At 42.5% G+C, this 22889-nt stretch overlaps 1 protein-coding gene across 4 annotated transcripts in view; it reads left to right on the top strand.

Moving 5' to 3' along the window:
* Positions 1–22889, top strand: part of TAOK3 (TAO kinase 3) — a 119000-nt gene that overhangs the window by 13627 nt on the left and 82484 nt on the right. For 3 of the 4 annotated variants that reach the window (XM_028709534.2, XM_028709533.2, XM_028709529.2), the window contains exons 2-3: positions 16878–16988; positions 19662–19873. In XM_028709534.2, the coding sequence (XP_028565367.2) occupies positions 19754–19873 (120 nt within the window). In that variant the 5' untranslated portion in view covers positions 16878–16988; positions 19662–19753. Of the gene's footprint in view, positions 1–2221; positions 2380–16877; positions 16989–19661; positions 19874–22889 lie in introns of those variants that run through there. The other variant, XM_028709530.2, reaches the window with a different exon arrangement.

The following is a 22889-nucleotide window of genomic DNA, read 5'->3' as shown; positions in this document are numbered from 1 at the left end:
CATTCAATAAAACACTGAAAGCATTCTTCTTTGTTCTCGTAAGCTTAGATATTAGGTCAGCTTGGTCACAGCATCAATTACCCTTTTGCAAATAAGTACACAAAATACTGCACACTTTTTTTGCTAGCTAGCTAGCTTACATTTGTGTATTAAGACAAGGCAGGATGGTTTAGAAAAAAGCTTTAGGCTGCAGTTTTATTCAGTGTTGCTTGCTTGTTTCTAGAATTCTGGATTTTATTATTCTTTCAAGTTTTAGTTATTTGATTATTTGAATAATTGTCATGATACATTTTTAACTGAGTTGGTGATTTATGATTCTGTAAAAAAAAAAATTGACCCACATGATGGGACATACTTTCTTTTCAAGCCCTACTTCCAGGACAGGTTGACTAATGACTGTTTCAAGTGTATTCATTTGTAAAGTGGTTTCTTTCTGTACATAGACTTCGGTAAATATGGAGAGGAGTGACATTTTTATCTTTAAGTCTCTGGAACTAGTGCCCTCCAGATGTTGTAGACTACAACTTCCCATCAGCTCCAGCCTGCATGATCAATAGTGGTGGGAGTTTTAGTCCAACAACATCTAGAAGGCACCAGGTTAGGGAAGGCAGATGTAGATTGTATAATCTAAGAGCTGAACATATATACAGTACTTCCTAAAAGGTACAAATTCTGCTTCTCGCATACTAGGGATTGATGTGGATGGTCTAAAATATATTACAAAAACATAAACCTTCATACATGCGAAATATGGATTGCAAAGATGCTGCAAACTCCAATAGCATAAGGGCCTCCTCAGTCCTTTATGAATCCCCCTTTCTCTAGTCTCTAAGCACTTCCAGCAAATTGTTCTCACCTCTGCAGATGGTTTCTTTGCCAGGACTTGTCTAAAGCGCAATAAAGACTGAACCTTGGCCTGGTGTCCATGAAGTAGATTTCAAAAGTGCTCCTTTCTCAACATTCACACAGGCATACCCATTACCTTCTTCACTACTCTTACCTAGTTGGTTTCTTGTTCCCAGTTCTTCAGAGCTGCATGAGCAAATCTGAGCTATAAAAATAACTTTATTTGCCCCTGCACACCAAAATAAGCTACCCAGGTGGCACACTCACACTACTAGGAAAGTTCCTGCTGTGAGATTCCCCATCATACTTTTTGACCCCATTGTTGTGTTGGTGAAAGGCACTCTCACTTGTGGTAGCCAGAGAGCTCATTTTATCAGATACACCCCCCCCCAGTTATTTTGCATATTTGTTGGCAAAGATTGGTGCACAAGCAGGAGACGGGTCACATCTACTCCATACATTTAACACACATGGCTTTCCCCGAAGAATCCTGAGTACTGTAGTTTGTTAAGTGTTCTGGAAATGGTAGTTTTGTGAGGGGTAAACCACAGCTTCCAGGATTCTTTGGGGGAATCCATGTGGTTCAAATGTATCATGTGGATGTGACCTTCATGCAAAAAGAAAAGCATCAGGCTGATCTGATGCCTTGGCATCTCAAAGGCAACAGCCTCCCGATGCTGTGGATGTGTCATTCAGAGTGATTCACATTTGTTTGGGGGTGCTGTTGCACATTTATTCTCTCCCTTGCAGATTTCCTCTGGGGTCTCCCCGGTATAATGGTTAAAGTGTTGTGTGTTGAAACAGAACTGAGTTTGAATCCTTGCTCAGCCATGGTGATAGCTGAAAGGTGCAAAGAGGGAAGCTGACATCTAGGCAGTCCTAGAATTGTAGGGTTGAAAGAGACCCAAATGATCATTGAGTCCAACCCCTTCAATGCAGGAATCCTGCCCACAGGCATCCATGGGTGGACTCAAACCACCAACCTTCTGGTTAACTTAGAAGTCCATAATCTAATCTGTTCATTTCTTTTACATCAAAGAGTCCGATAAATGAAATCTAAAGATCAATTTGGGCATAGGTTTACTCTTTCAAAAGTTCCACAGCTTATTCTCATTTTACAAGAGAGGTTATCACATAGGGCAAACATGCCACAAAGGCCTAAGTTTGGCTTTTTAATGTTGCGTTTTAGGAGGAAGCATACTTGGGGGAAATGAAGTGTTTCTGCCCAGCTACATACAGTGGGAATTGCAGCCGGCTGGTTATTTTTAGCATCTGGAGTTATCTCATTGCAAGCATGAGTCTTTGTGGTTGCAGATGCTTGGAGTGCATGGGGGTGGCTGGTTTTTCCCCTCCCCCTTGCTGGTTCTCTTTGTGCCACTCAGATCTTGTAAAGCAGAGCGATTACTTAGAGATGGCTGGGCAGGAGTGAGGGCTTTACATTCTTCTGCAGAATGAGAATGGTGTGGACTTCCTGTGTTACTTTACAATTTGGGGGGGGGGGAATTGTTCAATGAATTCTACCTCTGAGAACAGGTAAGTCTCTTGTGCAGTGACTGAGATATTGCTTATGATGTGTATCTTTGCTGTAGGGTAAATAAATGTGATGCAAGTATAGCTACTGTTACTTCCTGCATAGGAACGACTCAGTTTCTGCAGCCAGCCCCTATTTTGTCTTTCTTCTTCCAGTTTTGACACATACCTGCTGTGTTTTATAGCAAGGAAATACAAAATTAGGCTGCTTTCTTTTGGAGCTTAGCATGTATCATGGAATCTGGATTTTAGTGGTGCTCAGGTTTGTTTTCTTAAAAAAATTAGCCAAGTTTCTAGCCCCCATAATTTTTAAAAGACATGCAAGACATGCTTTGAAAGCATTTGAGCTGTTCAAAGGTTATAATTTTCAAGGAGGCAGCACTGCTGCCTGCCTCTTCTCTCATAAATCTTGTATTTGCAGTTTCTTATTTTAGGACAAATCTTGCTAACAAACTAAATTTGTCCAGTTGTTCCAATTTCTTGCAAACCCCATTTTTCATACCTTGTATTCATTCTTTTTTGGACTTAATACGAGTGCAAATACTTGAGTTGTGTTGCTCCACTATTTGGGTGTTACCGTATATCTCTGGACAGAGTAATATATCTTTAAAGATCAGATGCTGCAGTCAAACAGTGGGAGAGGGCTGTGGACTTCCTGGAGGTATCTGGCTGGTCACCGTTGGCAACAGGATGCCAGACTATATTGGCCCTTTATCAGCAGAGCTGTTGCATTCTCATGCGTGTTTAGTTGCAATTTGTGAACAAAACTGTGTTCCAAACATCCCTCCCAGTTGCTAAAGCTCTGTGTGGCTTTAGTGTGCCACACATAGGGGAGAAGGTACTGCTTCATTCATTTCTGCAAGATGTGTATCCAGAGCTTCCTGTTCCCATGCTCACAGGGCATGCTCTGTATGTGCGGAATCCATGCACTCCCATACTGTGTCAGTTTCTTTTTACTGGCCCAGAGAATCTCTGCTCTCTTTCTCTGGGAGTTGAAACACTTCAATTTTGCAAAATGAATCTTGGAAAGTTTCTGTTGTCTTCAAAAAATTGCAGTATAATCACTTTCTTCTTCTAGATATTAACAATACAGCAAACATAACTTTTATAAATAAGTTTGCTAGTGTTTAGTAACAATTTGTATAACCGTAGTGTTCAGGCAAATTTTGGGAAGACATTGCTCTTGACTGCTAGCAAAGCACTTCTAAGCCAGGACACATTGATTTTTTCCTAGAAGTATCCTAAAATGGGTCTGGATAAGCTCAATAGCTAAATGGCAGCAAGGTTTGAGTTGGTGCTTCTAATGTTCAGAATGGGGCAACATTTGAACAGGGCCAAAGTGTGTGAGAGAGTGAATATACCTTCAGAGATCCTGCAGTGCCAGTCATATGGATCTGAGATAGAATTGTTATATGGGACTCTTTAGGAAAACCATTATGCTATAGTAAACAGTGCATGTCTTATGGTGGTGATTTACTTGCTTTGAAGCAAAACTTCCCCTGTAGAGAACTGGTAGTTTTCCTCCTTTTCCTGTTACCAGGGATCTCAAAATCCCTCTGTGCTTCATGCATACATATTTCTCTCTCTTTCTTTAATATACCGTAATTAGTAAATATATAAGATTTTTATTTGAACCATTTTTGTCCCACTCTTTAGCCAAAAGGCTTCCAAAGTGACTTACTCAACAGTGGAATGAGGAAATGTTTCAGTCCCTTGAGTAGCTGAATGTTACCCATGGCAGAGCAGGCTGAGACTGAGAGGGTACCTGAACTCAAAGGTGCTGCATTATAAGCATGGCCACTTATATCTCACTTAAAAATACAGCACTGCCCTTCTGCTTATGAAAGTAGGAGAACTTTTACGTGTCCAGCAAGGTTGTCAGTCTCAGCTTTCATCCCATGATTTGTGTACAAAGGTCTTTCCAGTGGATTTCATGGTCGAATTGTTGTTGAAAGATCCAAGCCATTGCATAGTCTGTCAATGGAGTTGGCATGTATAGAAACGTACAGGATGTGGTGGTCAAAATACCAAGGACTCAAAGGGGATATAAAAGCATTGGTCCATCTAGCTCAGTACTGCATGTAACCACTGCCAGCATCTCTCATGATTTTCAGACAAGAGAGTTTTCCAGCCCTTCCTGGAGATGCCAGGGATTTAACCTGTAACCTTTTGCATGCAAAGCTTGTGTATTGTCACTCCCCAATGGATCCACCAATATAGATTCAAATAAATAAACCCATTTGGGGATGTTAATGATGTTGCTTTAGGATTAACATAAATAAAGGAGGGTAGATCAGAATGATAGAAATGAAGGGTAGGGAAATAAAATTAACTTTCTGGATGGACAAATATAAGTTGGCAAAGGGTGTGCACTGCTTTTAGTCTCCATAGGAATCTTCTCAAGAGCCTGCAATAATAAGCAGTAGGTAATTAAGAGATCTCATAAAACACATGGGGCGCAAAAGTGCATTCATTTTGCCCAGCCCTGTAATGATGGCTGCAGGGCCTGCCATCTGCTCATATTTGTGGTGGTAATTTGCAAAAGCATGTCCAAACTGGGTTTCACCAAATCTTTCATAGTGGTCAGTATTCCTAAGCACTTGATTTTCTGCAGTTGCCTTCTAAAAGACATGGGCTTGTTTTGTGGCAAGATGTTCCTGCACCTGTTCATCCTGTTTTCTGAGGTGGTGGGGTGGGTAGGGGCAAATGTTGGATTAGCATCTGGAGGGCACTAGGTTGGTGAAGACTGGCCTAGGATAAAGTACTACTCAGCTGGCTCCAGTTATGCTGGCATGGTCAAGGGCATCATGGAATCTAGTATTACCCTTAGAGGCCAAATGCTTTATTTGCTCTGTGATGGGCTGTTTTCCGAGCAGATGCTTCCAGAGAGCTGTCTGCACTAACCTCGGGTCTTTTTCCTCAGCGGTTATAGTGAATTGTAAAGTTCAGCAGTGTGCATGAGTAGCTTTCATTAATTCTCCCTGTGTATGCACTATATTACATTTGTCAAGAAGAAATTCCTAGCACTGTGCTCTCAATTCTCCCAGCTGTCAGTTTTTGTTCTTCCTCACAGTTTTCTGTGAGGAAAATTCTTCGTCACAAGTACCGCATATTGGTTTTGTTTCCCAGAGCTGGATGGCTGCAGAAAAATATCAAGATCTCAGACACAGGTATTTCAGCACTCCTGTCTTGAAATTTCGGGGAATATTTGTGTTACAAATGTAATTGATTTCTTAACTAACAGCCATGCTGCTTCTAAAGAATCATGGGAATTGTAGTTTGAAATACTGCAGAGCGTTCTACTTCAGAGACCATACCGTAGAGAACTACAATTCCCAGAGGGCCTTGGGAAATAGGGCATGCCTTTTGAACCAAAGTCTGTGGCGTGGAGATGCCCTGTACTGCAGCACTAGGGATTTAATTGGATGCCTCATACATAACAAATGCACACACTTTTAACCCACACTCAGCTGTGTGTATTTTATCCTTCTCAATACAGCATTCATTATATGCTCTATTATACCACATCCTTTTGTGCTTGGTTAACCAGATCTATATATGAAGATACTGGAATGCTATATTAAAATACTGTTAGCATCTTAGCCTATGGGGCAGGGGTGAAAAATTCAACATTATTTTGAAGTTATAGTATATTTAAAGGTTGGTTCTTTAGTCACTTTTTCCTTATCACCAATTATTTAATGGACTTATCACACTTGATCAGAAAGTTATCCACTTCTGGACTCCAAATTGGATTTTTAAGCTACAGTCCATGGAAGAACAATACATTAAGATCTGGTTTTGCTGTCTATCTTAGTATATTATCTTTCCTCTTGATATTGGACTTTAAATATGCAAAATGCTAGCGGCCTTTAAAAATACAACATCAAGACTGGCTGATGCAACATATTAAAAGATTGCCCTGAAATCTCAAATGAATACTGGTACTCACTTAAATTCTCTAAAATGGCAGCTTATTTGTCAATTGTGTTATGACTAAGATTCCTACCTGAAGCAGAATTCTAAGTACGGTAAATGTGTGGGTTCCTGCTTGTGTGAATTTAGGGGGAAGGATAAAAGCTTTGATGAAATGAGCAAAATGATTCACGGTCCATCCGGATACCTCTAATTAGGGTGATGGCTCTACTCTGCCTCCACAGTTAGAGGCAGCAATGCTTCTGAATACCAGTTGCTAGAAACAACGGGAGGGGCAAGTGCTCTTGTACTCAAACTTCCTTGTAGACTTCCCATTGGGGCATCTGGGCGGCCACTAGATGGGCCATTGACCTGATCCAGCAGGCTCTTCTTATGTTCTTATGTGATGTATAGGATCAGAAAACAAGGTGCATCGGCCTTGCCATTAGTAAGAGTAAGGTGGTTATCTGAGAAGGCTACAAATGCTGGGGGCGGGTGGGCAGAGAGAGGTGATGAATGTTGGGGGACAGAGCTGTGTGTCCCACATGGCCTGCCCCATACCCCCAAAGCTAGCCTGCTATCCTTGGCTGTAGTGAAGGATGCAGCCCTATTCCCAGTGTTGAAGTAAGATTCAACAGCCAGTCAGCTTTCTGTACATGGTACAAGAGGTACCCTGTTGCCCTTTGACTGAGGCAGCAAAATGACTTGGCCTGGTCATAAGGCATTTTATATATTTTTCAGCATTAATACAATATCATTTTTACAACAAGACAGGTGTTGTTGTTGTTTACATTAGTCCCTTTTTACCTAAAAAAATATCCCAGAGAGACTTGCAAGATAACAGATAAAACCATCAGAACCAGACAGTTTAAAACAGTGTATAATGCAAAATACCTACAATGCTCAGCCGACAGCACGATATCACCCACCCCACTAAAAGATGTGCATGACCTTAGAGGCCAGGTTAGCCACCCAAGGCCTGAGTATTACATATAGGACCATATTTAATTGAAGATGGAATCAGTACCTCAGCCAATGCGTTGCTAACCTCAAGGCTGGATTACTGCAGTGCGCTGTATGTGAGACTTCTCTGGGGTCTGGTTTGGAAGCTCCAGATGGTACAGAATGCAGTGGCCAGGCTGCTGATGGAAACTTCTGGCTGAGGACATGTGGCATCATTGTTAAAACAGTTGCACTGGCGCCCACTTCCTACCAAGCCAGGTTGAAGGCTATTGTACTAATTTAGGTCTAGGGTTCAGGGATTGCCGTAACCCTTTTATCCCAGTTTGGTCACCGAGATCATCTGCAGGAGTGTCATTCCCTGAGGTGGTGACACTCTTTGACACCAACTAGAAATTGTTCCTTTTAGGGTCGTCAGCCCTGTCCTGCCAATAGTAAGTGCCTTCTGTGTCAACTTTTGAATGCCTGAGTGACAACTTTTATTCCATCAGGTCTATGCAGGCAATTAAGAATACATCCTTCCACAATAGTTAACTGGTGGCTGCTTCTAAGTTTTCTAGCGGTTTTTTCCTCGTGTTTTCTGGTTTTTATTGCTGTAAACCGCTTTGATATCTTTTTTTAATCACACATAAACAAATCTAAATAAATGGTATCTCCAAAGTGCCCTCTCTTGCAGAGCACATTGATCCATTGGGTGGGTCGGAGATGAGGCATTTTTAAAAATGTGTCCTAGTAACTTACATTTATGTAACTTATAGTGAGGCTTAGTTTTTCTACCTTGTTTTGCTCATTTGGTTGCTGTATCTGCCCGTTTTCTCTCTCCCCCACCCCAATTAATTCACATTAAAATCAAGGGTCCACAGTTGTGTGCTTATTGTATTGTTGATGCCATAAGTCCCCCAACAAACTATCCAAAATGATAATGGAAAGGATCGTAACGGAGGCCTCTCCACTTTGTGCCTGTAATACTGCATAACCACCACACCCTTAAGGCTCAGCCAGGGAATGCAGGCTCTGGGAGAAGAAGAATGAATAAATTGCCTGTTAACAATAATTTACTTTCCAGCTCCACATTCTTCTCTGCTTGTGTATATATGTCATTTAGCATTCTGTTCAAAATCCCCAGTGGGGATTGGGAATGAGGTTTCAGAAGCAGAGCTGCTCTTGTCGGTGCCCTGGTACACACTTTCCCCATTAAAGAAATAGGGCTGGGCTGGCATTCTGACCCCTTTTTTGGTTTGCCAGGGAACATTAGGGGATTGCCTTCGCTCGTCTCCTACTCTTAAGATTTCGCTTTCCTCTCCCTGCTTGCCTTATATTTCGTGAAGTGAGGCATGGCAACGATGAGTCATAGGAAAGATGATAAAGTAAATATGGTGTTGCGACCCTCTGTGCTGGTCATATACCCCAGTGAGCACTTAGAAGTGTGACTAATCTATGTGGGCATTCACTGTGGGTTTGGGAAAGCCAGGAAAGCTTACCTGTATTCAGAACACAGCTCCATGTACTAACTGATACATTAGATATTAAATGAACCTGTTTATTTGTGTGTAAAATATGTAGGCCTGGAATAGTACAACGATAAGGAAATGTTTCCCGACTGTCCTGTGGAGCGTGAAGAGTTAGCTCATCACATGGGACTGATGATCTTTGTTCCAGCTGCCAAAAAGCATGTACACAAAAATTAATGCTTTCCTGATATTTCCAATGTAAGTAATTATGGAAGGTGCCACAGATGTGGCTGGAGGTCCCCACCCCCCATAAAGGTTGGGCCTGTACTTGTTGGTAAAGAAAGTGATGCCTGATTTGAAAATATTAGAAGTAACCCCATGTTGCTTTAGAACCTGCTAGTTTCACAGTAATGGGACTATTTATATGTGATCTTAACTTGACCTAAATCTTCATTATAGGCAATGACAGTGTCCTTTTTAAAAATTGGGAAGAAACTTTTCAGTATAACTTGAAAATGCCCTTTTGTAACATTGATATAATTTATTTTTGTAAATAGTATAGGCGTTTAGATACATTTTAGCATTTGGTTTATTTTTATTCATACTTTGAGTGCTTGCTTATTAGGTAAAGGTACCCCTGCCCGTACAGGCCAGTCGTGTCCGACTCTAGGGTTGTGCGCCCATCTCACTTAAGAGGCCGGGGGCCAGCGCTGTCCGGAGACACTTCCGGGTCACGTGGCCAGCGTGACAAAGCTGCATCTGGCGAGCCAGCACAGCACACGGAAACGCCGTTTACCTTCCCGCCAGTAAGCAGTCCCTATTTATCTACTTGCACCTGGGGGTGCTTTCGAACTGCTAGGTTGGCAGGCACTGGGACCGAGCAACGGGAGCGCACCCCGCCGCGGGGATTCGAACCGCCAACCTTTCGATCGGCAAGTCCTAGGCACTGAGGCTTTTACCCACAGCGCCACCCGCGTCCCTGCTTGCTTATTACAAACACACAAAAGAAGCTCACAAAGCAAATGTTGCCATGTTGGCCCATAACAACAGCAACAACTGCAATAGCCATATTAGAGCAATAACTTACTTACTTTCTTTTCTTTTCTAAAAGACCAAAATAGTGTGTAAGCTTTCAAGTCCTCCAGAACCCTTCATCAGGCTACATGGAGAAAACAGAAACGGGGGAGAAGGAGAGGGAAATTGGCTGACATTGAAGTGTTACAATATTATGACAATGTCACTAGAATTGGCAGAGGTTTAAAGTTGTTTTCTTTTCAAAATGGTCATTATTTTGCCCTGCAAGCTCTGTATGATAGCTTTTGTTTCATTAGCCGCAGTCTTTGGTCTAAGGAAGTAAAGCAAACAGAGGTCTACACAGGCTGACATTGATAGCTTCTTTGTTTGGTTACTCATGTAAGGTAGGCTAGCATTATAGGTTTCAGCTAGAGGCATTCCTCATCATGCTCTCAACTGCTGTGCCAGTGAGGCCAACCCTATCTGATATGTTTTTAAGACTTAGACTTTCAGAATGGTCTTGGAATCTACACATTTAACGGGGGCTAAGTAGCAACAACCACCAGTAGCTGAAGCAGATTTCATTTTTATCCATTTGTGCTATTCTGCATTTTTAGTTTATCAACCAACCCAGTAACAACAGAAAGGAAGGTGGGAAAGCATGAAATGGCTTAATTTGAAATCCATTTCTAGTCAAACACTCCTTAAAGCCCCCGGTGCACAACCTTTCCCACAAAAAAACAATATTTTGGCACCATCCAACTAAAGTTAAGCATTTAGTTCCATTGATTCCCCCCCCCCCTCCCTTCCATTAGAGGCAAGGGGACAAAAGGGCTCTTAAGTTTGACTGGATTGTGTACCTATAAAATACACTCACTGTGGAGAAGGAAATAGATGGATAAGATTGTCATGGCCTTGTTTTAATACTCTAACTGTTGAATATAGTACAGATGTTCCTTAAGACTTCTTGAAAATAAACCAGTTTCTGAAAAAAACTGCATTTTTGTGTGTGTGCAAGGCATCCTTCCCATTCATTTAACTGTCCCTGCCTTCAATGATAGAAATATGAGAAACTTTCCAAACAAATGTGTTTGTCAGTGACCTCTCTTCTATTGGGTGTAACTCTTTCACACTTGACTCATCTATGAGTCTCTTTCTTTTTTACTCTTAGCTTGCAATTCAGTTGTTTTAACCACAAAGTGACTTAACAGTTGTAGATACTCCACTAATACGTGCATAAGAAGTAAATGGCTAGAGGTTTGAGGATCTTGGCAAAATATCTCCTGGGAAAGGATCCCAACGTTCTCTTGCAGATATTAATAGGATCATTTGTTGGAGGGTGGGAGTCATGTTCTGATGAGGTGCTGCACTGGAGAAAAGGACTGCAAACTTGTGAAGCAGTATTAATGGCCCGTCAACACAATCCATTATTCCTAAATACAACTTGGCCTTGAATTCTTTACATGCTCATGGGGTGATGAGAGAGAATCTCTGGGAAAACTAGAAGGAATACCCTCCACCACATCACATACTTCATTGCAGGATTGTTATTTCTGCTTGGTGAAGTTCATCTTTCCCTTTGAGTAGTGGATGGAACTCAACCTGCATTCTGGGCAACCCTGGGGTTCCTCAGGTGGCTATCAAGGATTTCTCAATAAGAACATTGCTCATGGCCAAGTTCCCTCTGGAGACAGCTTCCCCTCCAATGTGTGTCAACAAGGTAGTGTTGTGGGTGTTCTGTGGTGTGCCCCCAGAGAGTTCCAGAAAGACATCTACTTCTGCTTCATTGACTATGCAAAAGCCTTTGACTGTGTCGACCACAGCAAACTATGGCAAGTTCTTAAAGAAATGGGAGTGCCTGATCACCTCATCTGTCTCCTGAGAAATCTCTATGTGGGACAAGAAGCTACAGTTAGAACTGGATATGGAACAACTGATTGGTTCAAAATTGGGAAAGGAGTACGACAAGGCTGTATTTTGTCTCCCTGCTTATTTAATTTATATGCAGAATACATCATGCGAAAGGCTGGGCTGGATGAATCCCAAGCTGGAATTAAGATTGCCGGAAGAAATATCAACAACCTCAGATATGCAGATGACACAACCTTAATGGCAGAAAGTGAGGAGGAATTAAAGAACCTTTTAATGAGGGTGAAAGAGGAGAGCGCAAAATATGGTCTGAAGCTCAACATCAAAAAAACGAAGCTCATGGCCACTGGTCCCATCACCTCCTGGCAAATAGAAGGGAAAGAAATGGAGGCAGTGAGAGATTTTACTTTCTTGGGCTCCATGATCACTGCAGATGGTGACAGCAGCCACGAAATTAAAAGACGCCTGCTTCTTGGGAGAAGGGCAATGACAGGCCTAGACAGCATCTTGAGAAGTAGAGACGTCACCTTGCCAACAAAGGTCCGTATAGTTAAAGCCATGGTTTTCCCAGTAGCGATGTATGGAAGTGAGAGCTGGACCATAAAGAAGGCTGATCGCCGAAGAATTGATGCTTTTGAATTATGGTGCTGGAGGAGACTCTTGAGAGTCCCATGGACTGCAAGAAGATCAAACGCATCCATTCTTAAGGAAATCAGCCCTGAGTGCTCACTGGAAGGACAGATCGTGAAGCTGAGGCTCCAGTACTTTGGCCACCTCATGAGAAGAGAAGACTCCCTGGAGAAGACACTGATGCTGGGAAAGATGGAGGGCACAAGGAGAAGGGGGCGACAGAGGACGAGATGGTTGGATAGTGTTTTCGAGGTTACCAGCATGAGTTTGACCAAACTGCGGGAGGTAGTGGAGGACAGAGGTGCCTGGCGTGCTTTGGTCCATGGGGTCACGAAGAGTCGGACACGACTAAACGACTAAACAACAACAACAACATTGATTTTTGCTCTCCAAGTTAGGAGGAACTCCCACTGTCATTTCAACTTCTGAAACATTCAGAAAGCATATTTTTTGCCCTTCAAGTATTAATTTTTTAAGATTTTTAGAACAATGTGCAATAACAGAAATAAAAGATGGATTATAGCTAAAATAAGTGATAAGCAACACTTGTATATGTCTTCCAGTGCATGTCATGTCAACACAATGAATTACTGCCACTAGCTGTGAGGATAGAACAGGAGTTTTTACAATGGACCACTTGAGAATAAACCAACCTGGTTTCCGTTTATTTAACAAATTGGCCAAGTCATTGCTTTGTTTGAAGTAGGCTCAGAATCACCTTTGATCAGTCCTAATACTGTGAAGCTGATGTGTGGTGGTTGCCATCTTTCGATTTCAGAAATAACCATCCCTTTGGTATTATGGGTTGATATGAAGAGAATCCATGGACAGAGCCACATGTGGAAAGTATTGGCTCTTCTGATCAGAATATTCCTGCATTGCAGGGGGTTGGACTAGATGATCCTCAGAGTTCCTTGCAACTCTATAATTCTATGAATATCTGTTACCGGAAAGAACACAAGAGAAGTGCCATATTGCAGTGATCACCAACCATTTTGGGCCCGTGGGTCCATTTTCAAACTGGATAAACTGTCTTGGGCATTACATACCCCACAATGCTTCTTTCAAACCTGATTTCAGCAGGCCGATTTTGAATTGGTTAATTTGATGGCTTTGTTTTAATTTTAAATGGGATACTTTATCATATTGAATGCTTTTGAGAACTGCTAGGCTGAAAAGCAAGGGTACACATTGAAATGGTAAATATTGCAGCCTTCAAAACTAAGGACTTGTCTTAAAGTAGAAGATGCTGATAACTAGAAACAGGGTTGGTTTTTTTGTACTGTATTTTTCTGCCAGGAGACCTGTCCAACCCCAAAATTATGTTTCTCTTGAGAAAAACATCATGCCCCACCCTTCGAATGCGTCTGCATCACTCAGAGCAGCTTACAACAATTACAAACTTAAACAATCCCTTAAAAAAACAAATCAGCCAAAAATGCATATAGGCTTGGCAGATAGACTATCATCTGAGAATGCTTTTATGACATAAGAATAATCTGTCTGGCAAGGTAGTTTCTTGCCATAATTGGAAAACTTTTACCAGCCAGCAAAAAAGCTTAAGAGGGCCAAGTTCATCTTGTCAGGTATTCCACGATTTTGGCTTGGCCACTGAATGACCTGTTTCTCCTGCAATTTGCAAGGTGTTGATAGTCAGGGAAATGGTCTGCAAGTGTCTTTTCTGTGGGTGGTTTGAATATGCTGCTTTCACACCATGCAAGTGTGTACTGTTCTTCAGCCTGCCCTGATCCCACTGCTGATCCAAATGGCTGATGAGTATCGGTCTGATCCATGAATAGCTGTCATCTTCTAGGGAGGGTAGGGGCTATGTTGAAGGGAACGTTTCTGAGTTTCCTGAATGCACTATGGTTGTGTGCTACAGCGCTGAGCCAGGAGTGTGGGCAGCTGCCATCTGTGGATGCATCCTTAGTCATGCTGTCAGATGCTTTGCAGTCTTCAAACAATTGTCCTTCAATAGACATAACAGCAGCATTATTTGGCTGGGGCAAGCCTTTACATGGAAACAGATGCTCAGGTTTATTATGGGCCAGTAAATTAAACATTGCAAATCAGCTCAGAGCAGCCATGTGTCTCTAGCAGTAAGGCTTTAATAAATAATAAATATATTTTAAAATTTATTTCTAGTGTGCTAAAAGGGCTCAGATGCTATATGATCTCAGTAAGTGTAAGGATAATGATAACAATAAGTAGCATTTTAGAATGTTTGAAGTGCTTCGTGTGTATTCAGCAATTTTCAGAACAGCCCTGACCTGAAAGGTGTGGTCCCCTTTTGCAAGTAGAAAATTGAAGCCGAGAGAATAGCAGCTTGCTGAAGCTGGCAAGTGAGTTTGTTGCTGAAAAATATTTGGCTCTCAGTAGTTTGGAATTGTCACTGAAAGGGCTTTTTCATATGTCACAGCTGAGTGGGCATTTTATGTATGCACCAGTACCGTGTGAAAGAGGTGCTTGCCTTTATTGCACCAGTGCACAGTGACAAAAAAGGCTTGTATCCAATTAATTTGTTAACAGGACACTGCATGTGTGCATAGGTAAAGGGACCCCTGACCATTAGGTCTAGTCGTGACTGACTCTGGGGTTGCGGCGCTCATCTCGCTTTATTGGCCGAGGGCGCCGGCGTTTGTCCGCAGACAGCTTCCGGGTCATGTGGCCAGCATGACTAAGCCACTTCTGGTGAACCAGAGTAGCACACGGAAACACCGTTTACCTTCCCACCGGAGTGGTACCTATTTATCTACTTGCACTTTGATGTGCTTTCGAACTGCTAGGTTGGCAGAAGCTGGGACCGGACAACGGGAGCTCACCCCGTTGCGGGGATTCGAACCGCCAACCTTCTGATCGGCAAGTCCTAGGCTCTGTGCTTTAACCCACAGCGCCACCCGCGTCCCAGGTGCATGTGTGTATGGTTCAAGTTAATTGTGGAATATGAAGCCCTGCAAGTAGGTAAAGTCTCTTGCAGGTACTTTAGCTCCCCCAACCTGTCTCATGCTAACCACTCTCTTAGCACCCGCATCTGTGATTATTTTCTTTCATTGAAAAAGAGAATTTAACTGAAATATAGCTTCGGTTATATCTCCATGCCAGACAGAAAATAGCGCCCAAAAGCATTTTCTACCCTGCCTCTCTTATTCAACAAATATTCGTATCAGTATACAAAAGAAAGAAGCTCAAAACTTACATTAAGCCTTGTCCATTTACTAGACCTTACAGGTACATCCATAACTGCTTATTTTCACTGCTGCTGATGTGCAAAGCAGCCAGGGATTGATGTCCAACTGGCCAGGGATTGTTGTAGACAAAACTATTATCTGTCACACTGCTGGATGTCAGCATTGACTCCCTGGGTAAAGGAATGCTGCAACAAAGAATTTTTTTTAGTGTTTGTCTGTTGTGTGAAATTACCTTGATAACGGAGCCCTGAGGACCCAATAGAGAGGACTTGGAGGGCTGCATTTGTCCCCTGGAACTGAGGTTCCTCAATCATTGTGATGATCAGCTGATGAGATCTTCCTATCCATGATGCAGCCTATGGTTAGCAACCAGTAGAGAGAGAGCCTCTTTTGTGGTGGCGCCGGAAGTATGGAAACTCCTTCCCTCTGAGTTTAGATGAGTGTCTGTATTAATGACATTTAAAAAGGTAAAGGTACCCCTGCCCGTACGGGCCAGTCGTGTCCGACTCTAGGGTTGTGCGCCCATCTCACTCAAGAGGCCGGGGGCCAGCGCTGTCCAGAGACACTTCCGGGTCATGTGGCCAGCGTGACGAAGCTGCTCTGGCGAGCCAGCACCAGCGCAGCACACGGAAACGCCGTTTACCTTCCCGCTATAAAGCGGTCCCTATTTATCTACTTGCACTTGGGGGTGCTTTCGAACTGCTAGGTGGGCAGGAGCTGGGACCGAAAGATGGGAGCTCACCTCGCCGCGGGGATTCGAACCGCCGACCATACGATCGGCAAGTCCTAGGCACTGACATTAATGACATTTAGGTTGCTTTAAAAACACACATACTTGTGTGCCTAGGCCTTGATCTCAATATGTTGTTTTAACTCTGCCCTAGTCTTTCAATTGCATTTTATCCCTGTATTTTTATGTTTTGATAAGTATTTTAATATTGTTGTACCCTGTCTATAGACCCAACGTGGGACACAGTATAGAATTGTGTATGAAGGTGCAGGTGTATGCAGAGGCTTTGGCTAGAAGGGGAAACTGCCATTTTCTTTACTATTCATGAAATCAGGGCTCCTTTTTAATGTTCTTTATGTAAGTACATATAGTTCTCACATGGAGGCCAGCCAAATAGTTTTTGTTGAAAATATGTGTAGGCTTGGAGGCTTGAGGTTACCGTATTCTTTGGTGCTGTGATGGCCAGCCCCTCCCTCCAGGCTCCTGCTTCGCTGTTAACAGGAAGGTAAGTAATTGCTGCCTTGTGTTTTGACCAGAGGTGAGGATAAAGTTTTGCCTTGTTTTCTGGAAGATGTGTCAGTTTAGACCCACAGAGTGGGAGTACAAATATCAGGGAAATGGTTAATTGGCACCAGCTGCAGTTGGGTCAAAAATTGTATTGGGGGAAGCTCTGCAGACCAGGAACTGCTCATTTGTAGAATGTATTTATCTGTTTTAATTATTTCTGTTTCCCCCACTCCTCAGGTTGGAAGGCAAGAGTATATAGAGCCCAGAGACACAACAGAAAAGGAGACCTAACGTTTCTACTGAAATGAGCCTGGACCATAGAGTATGCTTATTGCTATAGTTACCCAGGTATGCTGAATTGCCTCTTTTGCAGCCTATCTCTGTGATAAGGACCCTAAAGATGGGGACTCTTCCTCAGTCCCCCAGCTCCATAATGGATGAGACTGACAATGCTGCGTGTTTAAAAATAACAAGAACATCTGTGGCTAAAAATCATAAATTTTACAGACCCTACAACTGCCATCCATGAAACTTCTAGGTTCAAAATATTTTATAATATAAATGGTCTTTAAATCCCCACCCCCTCATTTTCCATACATGTGGCTCTTGTTCAACACTGGCCGCTAGAAATCTCAGGGTTCTGAGCAAGCTGCTGGGTTTTACATAATAAATATGGTTTGTATTTCTTGCTTTATTTCAGTTTTCTGTGTTATTGAATTTTATTAGCTGCTTAGAGTTTCACTATGGAGCAGTACAGAAATATAATGAATAAATATTAATTAAATGGGTGCAGCTGTAAACAAGTGTACTTTTTTTTTAAAAAAAAAATTACCCCTGATAGACAATATAGGGTGTTAGTACAATATGGTTGTAGCAACAGTAATCCAGGGGAAAAACCTTGTTTGTTTATCTGTTGTTTGTGCATTAGGCTTGTTTATAATGAAGTTAATAGTACAATTACAGTGTTTTTCAGTTAAGTTGCCTGTCAGTCTAACCCTAGAAGAGTCACCTGCCATATGCCGCTCTTAGTAGTGGTTCCCATCTCAGTCAAGCTAGCATTATTTGTTGTCTCATACAAAAGTTCTCTCCGTGACTTATATAGACTGTTCAAAACAGCCATCAAGTTTAACAATAAACAACAGAACTCCAAAATATATAACAGAAACAGCAATAAGCATGACATTCACATTTCCTCAAACGGCTGGAATAAGTTATACATAACCCAGCACCAAAAGGATGGTAATGTCAGCACCATGAAGGTGCCAGCACCCATCCTTTTAACACTGCACCCATGTGTCCCATGAGCCACCCTAACAAAACATGGTAGAAGAGGGATCTAGATGGTTCTGCTTTTCTGTAACCTCACCCCCAGGGTCCTTACAGTGAAGAGTGGATAATTTATTACTAAATTGCTAGATGACTTGCAGTGGCTCTGCAAGTCTTTCTGGCTATCAGTTGTTTGCTGCAAAAGGGCACTTCTCTTCTTTTCTAGGCTTTCAGAATTACAGGTGTATATTTGTGCATTTTCAGGTCATCCCTAGTATGTAGCTTATGAGGTGCAGTAGGTAAGGCACTTCTCCCTGAGCCACCATTTTGCATATCCTTGCAGCAACCATTTTGCACCTAGCTAGTCGGTGGCCTGACTGCAAAACCTGTCTGCTTACCCCTTTGGTAGAGGATGGCCAGATGGTAGGACCATGATAAAGAAAAGGGATGGTGGCAGCCTCAGTGAGGGGGCAGCGGGGAGACGGGCCCCACAGACCCACTATCTGTCATATAAAATTTGCCCTGTCTTTGGGGCTTTGGCGCACTTGTCAGCAACTTATATTTATCACTTTCCCCAAAGTGTCTTTATTTTCCTAAGTTGCTGGCCAGTTTACCTGACTTTAGAAACTTATCCTTCCTGGAGTTTCTGATTCAAATGCTTATCAGATTTATACCAGGTGAGTTGCCCCAGTTCAGTGGTGTGATGTAATTCTTACTTTGCCCAGCTCTAATTAAGCCTTTTTTTCAATCCTTGTATCCTGCAGTCTTTTAAAATGTTGATTGGTTCCATGTCCCAAGCTGGAAGGATTACAATCCTTCTTCCCCGCAACCCTGATCTTTTTTTGTTTGTTAACTTATACACTTGTAAGGAGGAAAAAACACTTCCCTGACATTTTAAGAGATTCTGCACAGTGGCAGTGGGTTTTTTTGTTCCTAAGCACATGTGTCTTAAGGACTTGCTGTTTGAGTGGCATTTGGACTACAGTATTATTAATAGAGGATTGTATCATGAAAAGGCTTGTTTGGAAATAAAACAACCCCACCTTCTACAAAATATGCTTTTTAAACCACAAGAGCAGCAACAGAAATATTTAAGGCCAGGGGAGTGGACATTTGAATATCCTCATTCCTTCCACTTTTTCAGTCACCACTGCTGCTGGATAGAGCCATGAACCAGCTGCCTAAGAGGAAGTGCCCTAATTTCAGACACAAAACTTGGGGGAGGGGGGCTATTTTCCCATGTGGTCACTGTGGAACATTTTTAAAAGCCACAGCTGGGAAACAGGGTGTCTCTTTCTGTCACTGCTGCCTTCCCCACCCAAAAAAACAACAACACCTTTGTATGGATGGATTTGTTTTTATTAAGCTGCCGTGAAGGCCTGTTTTCAGGCAGGAAAGCAGGATACAAATATTTCAGATTTAAATAAACAAACCAAATGCTCTCAGAAACATCTGTTTAACAGTTAAACATAACTTCCCAGGGATGGGGAACCTACGGCTGTCCAGAGATTGATTGTTAGTCTCCAACTCCCATCAGCCACAGCCATTGTTGCCGATAGTCAAGGATGTTGGCAGTTGGGAGTCCAGCAATGTGTGGAGTGCCACAGGTTCCCCATCCTCGTCTTTGGGGAACATGGAAAAATTTTCTCCTTAAAAGTTGCTTTCTTCAATCTGTAGAGAAGGCACCTGAGTTAAACAAATTTAAATACTTCCAGTGATTTCAATTGTCTACAAATTTCTCCCCCCGCCCCCCAGGTTCTGAATTGTTACCTAAGGACTCCATTGTCAATGAGGGAAGAAACTGACTGGGAACTGGAGGTGGGAACAAGGTCCTAATACTGTTCACCATGCGCAAAGGGGTGCCAAAAGACCCAGATGCAGCTGACCTGTTCTACAAAGATGATCCTCAGGAACTATTTGTGGGTTTACACGAAATTGGACATGGAAGTTTTGGAGCAGTTTACTTTGTAAGTAGTTTTTGCTTAATATCCCATTCTCTGCAAAACAAAGTAAAGATCTCCTTTCATAGCATTAAGCAAGTTTCGCTTGGGGAAGAGGTTTTTCTTCATAGTCAAAGCTGTTTATACCCTTCTCTCCCTTCTCCACAATTCCAAAATGGCATCCATTATGCATATAAAGAAAATGTATACAGTTTTATTTCTAGGTTTTATTGTTGCTTGTTTGCTTTGCTGTTTTTCAGACATAAACGTGTGTGTGTGATATGTTTCGACAGTAATGCATGCACGTGGGAACTCTGGCCTCTGCTTCTCTGTTGCAGAGTGATGGATCCCATTCACAAGGAAGAAATGGTGTATGGAGGTGTATGCTTAACCTTAAAAGTAGAGAAGGAAAAGCAGGGAGACTGTGGTGCATGGAAGAAGGGTTTAGCAGATAATACACCTCCCATTTCTCGCTTGTACAACTACTTCCCCTTGCTGATTCACCACAGGGAAGCATTTACTAAGGAGTTTTAGGACCCATGTTTGTTGCCAGGCTTACAGCTTGGCCCTTGAGCAACTGAGTTTACAAAATATTCCAGATGGCCAACCAAAAAGACAATAACAGCATCTCCATCTGACTGAACGATATCTTGCTCAGAAGACCTTTGGCTTCTGATGATGATTCCTCATGAAGGATGAACACAAATTTACACACTGTGTGTGTGTGTGTGTGTGTGTGCGCGCGCGCGCGTTGGTGAACTCCTAACCGCAAATAAGAAGTGTGGGCTATCAGGTGAGTTCCTGGCAGAGATCAGATTTGGATTAGGGACTTGGATTAGGGACCTCACTGAACTCCTCATTTAAGTAATAAAAATAAATACAAACATTTTTAAAACAGCCACCTCTGTTTTAACTTGTGGCCCCCTCAGGTGTTTTTGGACTATTATGCCCTGGTACACCTGCATCAGCACAACTGGACGCCTTCATCTGCCCTAGCTGGAACAAAACATGTCTCTCCCGTATCGGCCTCCGCAGCCACAGCAGGCGCTGTAACTCCCAAGCGTTTGACCTCATCCCCAAAGTACACCCTTCCATTGTCTCCTGAGACAGATGGATGCCAACCGCTGCCTTCAGTTCCTCAGCTAATATGATTAATTGATGGGAGTTATGGCCCTTCAAACGCTTTTGGACTACAAGCTAGCTACCTCTGCTTTTAAAGAGAGCTTCACATCACAACATAGTCTGCTTTGGATGCTTCCAGATGCAAAAGATGGCTGCTTATGTGCTATCTAATGAAGCTGACCCAGTTTTATAAATGAAGTAGATTGAACTTATTAGTTTCTCTGTGTTACAGCAGTGATGTAGCATTCCTTGAAAACGAGGCAGTTCCACTTAAAGCAGCCTGCCGCACAGCATTACTTACAGTCTGTCTGAGCCTGTTATTTAACTGCAAGATGTCTCAGGCTGTGGATTAGTCCTTCAAGGAAAGTAGAGAGAGCCCTGCTGCTTTAATCATTTAAAGCTCCACCAGACAACACCATGGAAGAGTGTTCTGCGGGGAGCAATTCTCCTCCTCCCAGCCAAGGAGATCACACCAAGCGGTCTATAGCCACACCTTTGTCAGCTTCTTCTGGAGCTAGGCACGGCTTATTTTAAGCAGCTGGTGTGGAAAAAAAAACATCAGATGTTACTGGCATTGCAGAAAGTACTTTGGGAGGCTTTCAACTAAAGCTTCATTTTTTTATTAGCAGAATAATATAGAACCACTGACTCACTTGAACCAATAAATAGCACTTTTGAAACATAAGCGGTTAACTTTCCAATGTTCTGTTTTATTTGAATTTCTACTTGAAGGCATAGGATGGGTGACAACTAAGAATTGCAGCAAGACTCTTTACATTTACATTTTCTTTAATTAAATCAACTTCCCTCCCCCTTTTAATAACACCACTCCCAACCTTTGGTGTGCTGAGAATATTGAACTGGGGACTCTGGCAGCAAGGCTCTCTATCCCCATTAAAGGTTGCCAGCAGGAAGAGCCACAGGCTCGCTGTCCAGTGTAACAGTGCAACTGTGCAGAAGGAGGTAGTGCTGCCTCAGTGGCTCTTGGTTGGCGATGCAAGATGCCTTTCACCTGACCCTAAAAAGCCTGGGATTCTTACCTGGCAGTTCATTCTGAGCAACGTTTTATTGACGGAGACCAAGAATTACATAGAGTTAAGGGAGAGCTGTGAGGTTGCCCGCTTTGCTGGTAACACCAAATTATTCAGGGTGGTAAAAACAAAAATGGGATTGTGAAGAACTCTGAAATAACCTCTCCAAAAGCAGGTAATAAAATGGCAAAGACAGTTCAGTGAAATGGTGAGGGAAGTGAGCAAAAAAAGAATAAGTCATCCTGTCTTTATATATTCAGTGATGGGATCTGAGCTGGCGGTGACTAACCAGTAAAGGGATCTTGGGGTCATGGCAGATGGCACAGTGAAAAGGTTGATCCAGTGCGCCACAGCTTTGAAAAGGGTGAATTCTGTGCTAGAGATAATTAGGAAAGGGGTCAAATATAAAACTGTTGGAGTTGTAATATCTCTGTTCAGATCTGTGGTGTGACAGCGCATGGGATGCTGTGGACAGTTGCAGATGCTGTGGAGTGGGCAAAAGTGCAGAACAGGGCAACCAAAATGATCAGAGGTCTGGAACAACTCCCTTGTAAGGAAAAGTGACAACTGCTTTCTATTATTATTTTGGAATGTTAAAAAAAATATGCAGTGCAGGCAAAGTGGATAGCTTGTCTTTCTCGTAATAGGTAAACCTGGGGTCATCCAAAGATGCTGAACGTTAAATGATTTAAGACAAACAAAAGGAAGTACTTTGCATGGTGCATAGTTAAGCTGTGGAACCTGCTGGGGAATTCACAGTCACAAATATGTGAGGGCTGCCAACTTAGTTGGCTTTAAAGGGGGTTAGACAAATCCATGGTGGATGACGCCATCAGTAGCTGTGAGTTGTGATGGCGCCATGCCTCTGAGTACCAGTTGCTGGGGGATAA

Source organism: Podarcis muralis, chromosome 16, assembly GCF_964188315.1.
Source record: "Podarcis muralis chromosome 16, rPodMur119.hap1.1, whole genome shotgun sequence".
NCBI lineage: Eukaryota > Metazoa > Chordata > Lepidosauria > Squamata > Lacertidae > Podarcis > Podarcis muralis.
The sequence above is the reverse complement of the archived record's forward strand: the minus strand, read 5'-3'. Positions and strand labels throughout refer to the sequence as shown.